General features: G+C 41.0%; 1 protein-coding gene across 1 annotated transcript; it reads left to right on the top strand.

The window, feature by feature from the left end:
* Positions 1-6033: 6033 nt before the first annotated feature.
* On the top strand, positions 6034-9994 carry LOC121138684 (lamina-associated polypeptide 2-like; the record flags this gene model as incomplete). The annotated part of the gene is made up of 4 exons (XM_040741329.1): positions 6034-6165; positions 7167-7267; positions 7486-7672; positions 8467-9994. Coding segments are annotated over 4 exons (1583 nt in total), but the record flags the coding sequence as incomplete, so codon positions are not given.
* Positions 9995-10527: the final 533 nt, after the last annotated feature.

Here is a 10527-nt window from a genome sequence, read left to right as displayed (position 1 = left end):
CTGCTCTTAATACTCTTTCTTTATTCTGTATATTTGGGGTCTTGATTATTATGTGGCGAGGGCATCTTTTTGTGGTCCACTCTACTTGGTGTTCTGTAAGCTTCTTGTACCTTCATTGGCATGTCTTTCTTAAGGTTGGGAAATTTTCCTTCTATGATTTTGTTGAATATGTCTTCTGCCCCTTTGAGGTGGTTTTCTTCTCCTTCTTCTATACCTATTATTCTTAGGTCTTTTCATGGTGTCCCATATTTCCTGGATATTTTGTGATAAGGATTTGTTGGACTTAAGTTTTTTTGTTTGATGAATCCTTTTCTCCTAGTGTATCTTCAACACTTGAGATTCTCTCTTCCATCTCTTCTATTCTGTTGGTAATGTGTGTATCAGTAGTGCCTGACTGTTTGTCCAGCTTTTCTATTTTCTGCCTTTCTTCAGATTGTGTTTTTTTATTGTCTCTATTTCAGTTTTGAACCCTTGCAGTGTTTGCATTGCTTCTTGCAATTTTCGGTTTATCTTTTCATCCATTTGTTGCCTTTTATTAATTTTTTGATTTGTTCTTTCTTCCATTTCTTGCATTTTTTGGTTTGCTTTTTGTTCCAATTCTTTCATTTTTTGCTTTGTTTCTTCTTCCATTTCCTGCCTTTTTTGGTATGTTTCTTCTTCCAATTTTTGCATTTCTTGCTTTGTTTTTTTCTTCCATTTCTTGCTTCGTTTCTTCTTCCATTTCCTGCCTTTGTTCTTTTGTTTTTTCTTCCAATTCTTGCATTTTTTGGTTTGTTTTTTCTTCCATTTCTTTGAGGGATTTTCCTATATCCTCTTTTAGGGCCTCTATCATTTTCATGAAAGTGGTTTTAAGGTTGTTCTCTTCTGCTTCGTTTGCATTGGATTGTTGGAGTCTTGCTGGTGTGGAGTATCTAGAATCTAGTGGTTTCATAGTTGTTTTTCTGTTGCTGAGTATGTTTTTGTATTGTCTCTTTCCCATCTTTTCTTCTAGTGGGTGCAGAAAGTGCCCCTTACTGGTCTTGAGTCCAGACTTCCCTTTTGGTGGGTGCTAACAAGTCCAATAATCTGGTGGTTCTTCTATTCTTTGTCCTTGTTCTGGTCCCGTGGGTGGAGAAGAAGAACAGGAATCTGGGGCGCTTATTCTCCTACCTCGTCCCCTGGACCCTATGCTGTGTCCTGTTGTACCTGATCCTTTGGCCAGAACAGCTGCTGCCCTGGTCTCCCTGGCTACTCTGGTTTCCTGGTTTCTTTGGTGGGAGAGAAGACCTAGTGTCTGGGGTGCTTAGCTCCCATCAGGATTGGAAACTCTGTGCAGTTCCCAGGCGAGGACCAGGCACTGGAACACAGGCCAGAACAGCTGCTTTCCTGGACTCCCTGACTCCCTCATATATGGATTTTAGACATGGATCAGGATAGTGCCAGTCTACACTTCCACTGATAGAGAGTCTGGGAAACAGGAAAGAACTTAAAAGTATGCAAAGTACCCAAGAGAAGCAGAATGAGGCAAGATCCTCTGAACAGATGGGGAACACAGTGAGATGTGGGGTGAAGTGGCAACTGGAAAGAAGAGAGGGGGATAAGAGGAAGAGAGAGTAGGTCATGGGGGAACAGCAAGGTTGAGTGGGGGGGTAGAGTAAGGGGAAGAGGGAATCATAGGTTAGAAGACAGATTAGGCAGCAGAGTGACCTCTAGTGATCTAAAGGGATGACAACAATTGGCAAGCTAAGTAATAGTAGAGAGACCACCTCGAATGTCCATTCCTGATAATAAACTTGATGTCAATAACCATCCGGGAGCCTTCAACCAGTGACTGATGGAAGCAGAGGCAAACACCCAGAGTTAAGAATTGAACTGAACCCAATGAACCCAGTAACACAGAAAGAGGAGTGATGAGCAAATTGGCAAAGAATGGATGGCAAAACCAGCAGAGACAGCTGATCTAAATGGGGGAGAGGTCTTTGGCCCCAGACCAACAGCTGGGAGGCCAGCATTGGTCTGATCCAGACCCACCAAATGTGAGTGTCAGTGAAGAGGCCTGGGCAACCTATGGGGCCCTGAGCAGTGGATCAGTGTTTATCCCCGGAATACAAACAGACATCATGTACCCATAGCACAAAGAGGGATGCTCTCTCAGCCTGGACTCTTAGGGGAGTGCCTGGACTCTACCCTGAGTAAAATGACAGATTCTAGATATCACCTATGTGGGAGGAACTAGCAATAGGGTGGGAGGCTGGGGAGGAATTGTGGGGTGTGGGAGGAGTGGAAGGAGAAGGAACTGGAATTGACATGTAAAACAAGCTATTTAAAATTAAAATAAAAAAATTAAAAAGAACAAGAATATTACTAATTTGAATCAAAATTAGGAAGCACAGAAGAGGAGGAAACATATTTGGCTATGGAATGTGGTGAGGCAAATAAGTCCCCTTTCCTTATCCCATTAAAATTGACTTGGATCACTTTGTAATTCTCTACAACATCATAGTACTTTACTTTTTTATGCTCCCTGACACATTCCTTTTATGATGATTTTTTCAAGAGGCTTTTATGTCTGACATAATGCAGTTTACATCTATCTCCTCAAATACATTTTGGAATATTCAGTCATTCTTCCTCTGTTTAATGTACAATGTGGTATTCAGTTCTCACTACTGGATTCCACTCTAGTTAGTGTTCGCCAACTTCAATCTCACTGAACATATGGAGGACAGGAGGCTATGCTAACAAATCAGTACCAAGAAATATTGCAATTTCCTTTCCTATACACATTTGGTTGGTTGAACATTGAACTATGAAGGAAGTTTGGTTGTCACAAGAGCACCAGCTTTTCAAAAACACTAAGATTACTACTTTTTATCTTCAAAATTTCATAAAATCATGGATATCCAAATCTGTGAAGAACTGTTGGATGGAGAGGCAATTCGGTGACTCTTCTTTACTGAAAACTTCACAGGAAGTAATTCGATATTGCCTAAACTTATATGAAATTTTCCTCCAGAGTCGAAATATTTGTTCATCATCAAAGACAATTATAGTAGCTAACTTACACTTGTACTTGATCATTAGATACCATTATTAAAATTATTGCCACAGTCTGCTGGACTGATGAAGGGAGGAATCAGGTCTTGCCTTTTCATCCAGGGCACCATTCAGCTCTTCTCCATTTCATCTTCCTGATTGCACATTGTTACATTGAAGAAGGTGGGACTTATGACTTACTCTCTATTATGAAATGGTCCTGAGAACTTAATCTTCCTACTTGAAGGGACCAATTGCTTATCTATAAGCACAATATGTGCCTTAAAACACTTTCTCCACAAAGAGTGTCCTAGAAAATCGTGCTCCACAAATCTGGGGCCTTACCTATTTCACATTTTAGGAAGTTCTATATCTGCTTTCCCTTCTATCAAGTTGTCTGACACATATTTCTTTGAATATCTTGCACAGCAAGGTAGATTCATAATTTCTTGTTTTTCATGAGGATACTTCATACCTACTCCCTCTGACCAAGTGGCTCTACACATTTTCTTCTGACACACAGCAACTGGAAGTTCACTTCAAATGCCAGAATCTTCTTAAAAGTATTGTGAGACTTATGTCCCACCTGACAAGAATTTTGGAAGGTGTTTATATTATAAACTTTATGTTCTTTTGGAATCTTGTGGAATACCTTGATCTTGCTCTACATCATAAGGTACCCTGACACATTTTTTGAAAATGTATCCTGAACCTCTACTATCTACCCCAGATTTATTTAACAATGTAGTTCCATACTAAAAATGACCGTATATATACTTGTCTTCCTAAGAAATTAAGAGTCCTCTCAAAAGCACAATTTAGTGTCATAAATTCTGTAGAAAATAGACTTTGTCTAATATGGTGTCATTTTAAGTCAAGGGATAGTATTTTGCTGTATTTTATTTTAATAATGAATGAACTTCAGATGAAAGTTTTTTGAAAAAAATGCCTTTACTTGTCATCTGATTCAGGATCATCAGCTTGTCCTCACATAATTTGGAAGTGCAATTCATTCGTTCCACCACAATTTGTACTCAGATCACTGTATCCTATTGCACCAGGGCACATGATTATCAAGGATAGCTCAGACCTGACTTTCATTGTCTCATGTTAGAAAAACTAGTGTGGACCCCATCATTCATACGTATGTTTAAACAGCTGAATATAAATGTTATGACGTGTTCCTTCTGACAATGACATCTCTGAGATTTTCCTATCTCCCATGCAGACAGGAACCATTCCTGAATTTTCTATGTATTCTGATGATCTTTATCCTCTGACATCTAGATCCCAAGACCTCTCTCTCTGAGGGTGTGAGGTATTGAGCCACTACATATGGTGATTCCAAACTGCCTCCTCCTATCATTCCTGTATCTAGCAAACATTTTCAGTCTAATGGGACCCATAATCACAACCATTTCCCAAGAAAATTCAGACCTTTATCATATACTGTTCTACATGCCAATTTCTATCCAAGCTTACCTTTTTTTTTCTTCTCATCAAGGAGATCTCAGATGTTATCAGCCTGCTATGACCAAAGGAGAATAAGATATTATTCTTCTCATCAAGATAGCATTGTTCTGTTTTAATTTGTGGCACCAGAAACTAATGTGAACACCTAATGACTGTGTCCTAAATCTAAAGCTTTCCATCAAGTTTTCAAGTTAGGAACAATCCCATCATTATAAACTCAGAGTAAAGAATCCAAAAAGAACATCAAAGAGACATATGCTGTGGACACCAACAAGTAAAGAATGGAATTCTCATTGTTGCCTAAACTCCCTAGGATGAGAAGATAATATGGACATGACTTTGTTGTTGTTCTTAATATTGTTATATTCTAGTAGATTCTGCATTTGTTTAAGTTTAGACAATAATTAGTTGAAAAGTTTTGTTATACATTCCCTGCCATTAAATATCAGCAATCATATTGACAGATTTTAATTTTTTAATGCAAATTGGAAACAAGTGTTTCTTTATCTTACAATCTCAGTTCACTCCTGTACCCATCTTGCCATTCCTCTGTCATCTCCCCATCACAACCAATCCTCTCCATAGAATGAATGAGGCCTCCCATAGGGGATTTTCAAGTCTTTCATGCTAATTTTGGCAAATCCAGAATTTCCCTGCTGTGTCTATGCCAAGATGGCATCCCTCTATGTTGAAAGGGGTCCAAAAACCCATTTCATGCAACATAAATAAATACTGGTTCCACTTCCAATGGCCCCATTATCTGCACAAGTCCCCAAACTGACACACATGTTTAGGGATGCTGTTTTGGTGTTGTGCAGATTTCCTGTCAGTCTGTAATCTGTGAGCTCACCCTTACTCAGATTTGCTGTTTCTCTGTGTTTTTTCCAACATGGTCTTGGCTTCCTTGTTCAGCAGTCTTCCCTCTGCACAAATGGAAAAAAGGTGTTAGGCTCAGTGCATTCCTGTCACTCTCTGCTTCTCCTTCCATCAGCTAATGGATGAATCCAATGCTGGCCTTTAAGGTAATAATCAATCTTATTATAGGGAAAGTGTATTTTAGGTAACCTCTAAACTATTTCTTAGATTTTAGTTGGAGTCATCCTTGTAAATGGGAATTTTCATAGTGCCTATATTCTTTTTAATTACATAATGGCTTTCTCTATAAAGGTATCAATTTATTTGTTGTCCTTCTGTGTACTCCACCAACCTTTTCTTACTGATCCTTCATGTTCTCTAACCACTTTCCCTGCTAAGCTCCTTTTTGCTCCAACCACCTTCTTCCCTCCTGACCTACACAAGAGATCTTCTCCCTATCCTTTTCTCAGGACAGTCATGTATGTGTCTCCTAGGGATCTACCTGATTTCTAACTTCATTGAGTTCATAGACTGTAGGCTAGTTAGCCTTTTTTTCTATCTCTGATACCTGCATATGTGTGAGTACATAACATATTTCTCTTTTTGTGTCTGGGATACCTCACTCAGGATCTGTTCTTCTTGTTCCATCCTTAGTCTGAATATTTCAACTTGTCATTGTTTTTACTGCAGAGAAGTCCTTCAACGTTTATATGTACCGCATTTTCTTCTTCCACTCTTCAACTGAAGGGCAGCAAGTTTGCCTCCAGATTCTGGCTATTACACATTGTTGTGCTATTAACAAATTTGAACACATTTCTTGTGGTATGAATAAGCAGCATTTGGATATATGCTTAAGAAATGAATTTCTGGATCTTGAGGTAGACTTATTCACTTTTCTTTTGTGTGAAAATTCCATACTAATGTCCAAGTGACAGTACAAGATTCCAATCCCACCAGCAATAATGTGGTGTTTCACTTTCGCGACATCCTCCCAGTATAAGCAGACACTTGTGGTTTTATTTTCCCATCATGACAGGCAAAGATGTTAACTCAGAGATATATTGATCTGCATTGCCTTAATGCTTAAGGATATTGAACAATTTTTAAATGACTTTATACCATTTGACATTTCTCTGTTGACAATTCTTTATTTTGATCTGCACCCCATTTTTAATTGGATTATTTGGTGTTTTTGTGAGTATCTTCTTGAGTTCTTTGTATAATATTTGAGATTAGTCCTCTATGAGAAGTGGGTTTTTGAATGTCTTTTCCCATTTTGTCGGCTAACCTTTTGTCTCATTGACTATGTTGTTTGCCTTACACAAAATTCTCAGTTTGAGAAGATCCCATTTATTAATTATCCATCTCAATCTGGCATTATGTTCCGCAAGTAATGTTCTGAGCCAACGCATTCAACTATACTTCCTACTTTCTCTTCTAAGTGCTTCAATGTGACTGTGTTCTTGTTGTTGAGATCTTGATTCATTTGGATTTATGTTATGTGCATGGCAATGGATATGGATCTATCTGTAGACTTCCACGTGTCACCTTCTAGTACAGTTTCTTGAAGATGTTTTCCATTTCATTGTATGATATTTCTTCATTTTCAAAAATCAGGTTTTCATAGGTGTGTGTATTAATAACTGGGTCTTAAATTATATTACTTTGGTTCTACCTGTCAGTTTTTTTGCCAATGCCAAACTATTTTCTTTAGTGGTGTTCTATACTAGAGCTTGAAATCTAAAACAGGCAGTGCCTCCAGGCCTGAATTCGAGTGCCTCGGTAATAGCCAGGGAACAGCAAAGATCTTCCCATTCTTGCAGGCCCCAAGCAGCCCAGATTCCAGATCTTCTCTTCCACCAATGATACCAGTAAACCAGCAGATCCTGGAGAACAGGGGGACCAGTTGGTCAGTCAGGACCAGGTAAAACAGGCTCTGCATACGGTCCTGCATTCCAGTGAATGGGGATCATCTGACAATGGCACAGAACTTCTCATCCTGGCCAGTTCAGAGTAGCACAGTTTCCATGTCTTCTCTTCCACCAACAGGACCAGGAAACCAGCAGATCCAGTGCATGGCTATTGCCTGGGAACTGCACAGAGCTTCCCAACTCTGATGGAGTTGAACAGCTCACATTGAAGGTATTCTCTTCCACCAATGAGACCAGCAATCAAGTAGATCCAGTACCTGGAGATCGCCTGGGAACTTCTAAGAGCTTTCCATCCTGGTATGAAGCGAGCAGCCGACATTCAAGGTCTTCTCTTGCACCAATGACACCAGTAAATGAGGAGATCCAAACCATGAGACAAGTTGCTCCGGTGGGACCAGGTAAAATATGCCCTGCATCTGGGCTTGCATTTCAGTGCCTAGGTATTGCCTGGGAACTGCACAGATATTCCCAGAACGGCAGGAGCCATGCAGCCCAGATTTCATGTCTTCTTTTCCACCAATATGACAAGGAACCCCACAGATCCAATGCATGGGGATCTCCTGGGAACTACACAGAGCAACCCTTCTAGGCAGGAAGTGAGCAGCTCAGATTACAGGTCTTGTCTTCCACTAACAAGACCAGGATACCAGCAGATCCAGGAGACCAGGGGAACAGCTCATTTGGCGGTACCAGGTAAAACAGGTCCTGCATCCGGTCCTGAATTCCAATGCCTGGGGTTCACATGGGTACGGCACTGAGCTTCTCATCCTGGCAGGAGCAGAGCAGCCCAGATTCCAGGTCTTCTCTTCCACCAACGGGACAAGGAAACCAGAAGGTCCAGTGCATGGCTATCGCCTTGGAACTGCAAAGAGCTTCCATCCATGGAGGCACTGAGCAGCCCAGATTCCAGGCCTTCTCCTCCACAAAGGAGACCAGCAAACCAGCAGATCTAGGAGACCGGGGAATGTGCTTGTCCGCTGGAACCAGGTAATACAGGCCCTGCATCAAGGCCAACATTCCAGTGGCTGGGGATCAGGTGGGACCTCCACAGAGCTTCTCATCCTGGTGGTAGCCAAGCAGTCCAGATTTGAGATATTCTCTTTCACTAACACGACCATGAAACCAGCAGATCCAGTGCCTGGGGATCACCTGGGAACTGCACAGAGCTTCTCATCCTGGCAAGAATGAGCAGTCCAGGAGGAGCGCGAGCCCACCCCGGTGCTCGGCTCAGGGACCTCCGCGGGCCGCGGCCGCGCCGCCGTCAGCAGGAAAGACACAAAGAAAACTGACAAACCCAGACCAGAGGATAACGATGACCTAGATGTGACAGAGCTCTCTAATGAAGACCTTCTGTATCAGCTTGTGAGATACGGGGTGAATCCTGGTCCCATTGTGGGGACAACCAGGAAGCTATATGAGCAAACACTGCTGAAACTGAGGGAACAGGGGGCAGAATCCCAATCTTCTACTCCTCTGCCAACAGTCTCTTCCTCAGCAGAAAATACAAGACAGAATGGAAGTAATGACTCCGACAGATACAGTGACAATGATGAAGACTCTAAAATAGAGCTCAAGCTTGAGAAGAGAGAGACACTAAAGGGCAGAGCAAAGACTTCAGTAACACTCAAGCAAAGAAGAATTGAGCACAACCAGAGCTATTCTCAAGCTGGAGTAACTGAGACTGAATGGACAAGTGGACCTTCCAAAGGCGGACCTCTGCAGGCATTAACTAGGGAGCCCACACGAGGGCCAAGAAGAACTCCAAGAAAAAGGGTGGAAACTTCACAACATTTTCGTATAGATGGTGCAGTAATTTCAGAGAGTACTCCCATAGCTGAAACTATAAAGGCTTCAAGCAACGAATCCTTAGTTGTCAATAGGTTGACTGGAAATTTCAAGCATACATCTTCTATTCTGCCAATCACTGAATTCTCAGACATACCCAGAAGAACACCAAAGAAACCATTGCCGAGAGCCAAAGTGGTTGAAAAGACAGAGGAGAGAAGAGTAGAAAGGGATATTCTTAAGGAGATGTTCCCTTATGAGGCATCTACTCCAACAGGAATTATTGCTAGTTGCCGCAGACAAATCAAAGGGGCTGCAGGCCGGCCGCTAGAGCTCAGTGACTTCCAGATGGAAGAATCGTTTTCATCTAAGTATGTCCCCAAGTATACTCCCCTGGCGGATGTCAAGTCAGAAAAGACGAAGAAGGGACGCTCCATTCCCATGTGGATAAAAATGTTGTTGTTTGTGGTAGTAGCAGTTTTTTTTTTGTTTTTGGTCTATCAAGCTATGGAAACCAACCAAGGAAATCCCTTCACTAATTTTCTTCAAGACAGTAAAATACCCAACTGAAGGAAGTCACTTCGGCACATTCAACTTGATCTCCTGTTTTTAATAACTGTAGAAAAACATTTGTGTCCGCTGTTGCCTGAAGAACTAACATTGTGGTGTCACCTCTGTAAAGTCAGTGCTGCATTGAAAAGCCAACGAGACGCATACATGGAACTCATTTCAATATTTTGAAATTTGGAGATCACACTGTGCCATATGAATAATTTTTTTAGCTCTGGAACTTTTATGTAGGCTTTATTTTTTTAATGTGGACATCTTATTTCTCTTTTGGGGAAAATGCATTGTTTCGTGTATTTGAAAAATAAGGCAAAACATGGTGATGTAATTAATGTGACGCTACACATTAAATACTTGGAATTCTTACAGAAAAGATTTATAACTTATTTTCTACGAGTAAAAATGTTACAAATGTGAATGAAGTTGAGTTGGAGAGGGTTACCCAGTTGTGCTTCCTGTAATGCGACGGTGTGTTGTTCATGGAAGGGTTAGCAATAAGCTCTTCTGTGACTTCTGTCAGTGACGGCATTGCTGGTGCAGCCCTGTCATACTGCTTCCTAAAATAGTTTCATATCCTGAAAGTCCTGTTTCGTTAAAACCATTTAGGTACACTTGCTTCTCCACAGGGATCTTGTAGGGCAGCATAGACGCCTGTTTTCAGTTACGATTAGCTGACTGCATTCGGGAGAGCTGTTAGCTGGCTATGAGGCTGTCATTGTACTGTTATCTACAGCAGAGCATTTATCCTGTCAGTCCAACAAATAATCAAAATATTCGTTAGGTAAACAAGTGTGCAGGGATGTTTGTTTAGAAGTTATGAACTAAACACTGGTCCTCTGTTTCATTTGGATTCATTGTGTCAATGTCTTCTATTATCAAAAAAATTACTTTGCCAGGGATT

Source organism: Mesocricetus auratus, unplaced genomic scaffold, assembly GCF_017639785.1.
Source record: "Mesocricetus auratus isolate SY011 unplaced genomic scaffold, BCM_Maur_2.0 contig_6510_pilon_obj, whole genome shotgun sequence".
Classification (NCBI taxonomy): Eukaryota; Metazoa; Chordata; class Mammalia; order Rodentia; family Cricetidae; genus Mesocricetus; species Mesocricetus auratus.
The sequence above is the reverse complement of the archived record's forward strand: the minus strand, read 5'-3'. Positions and strand labels throughout refer to the sequence as shown.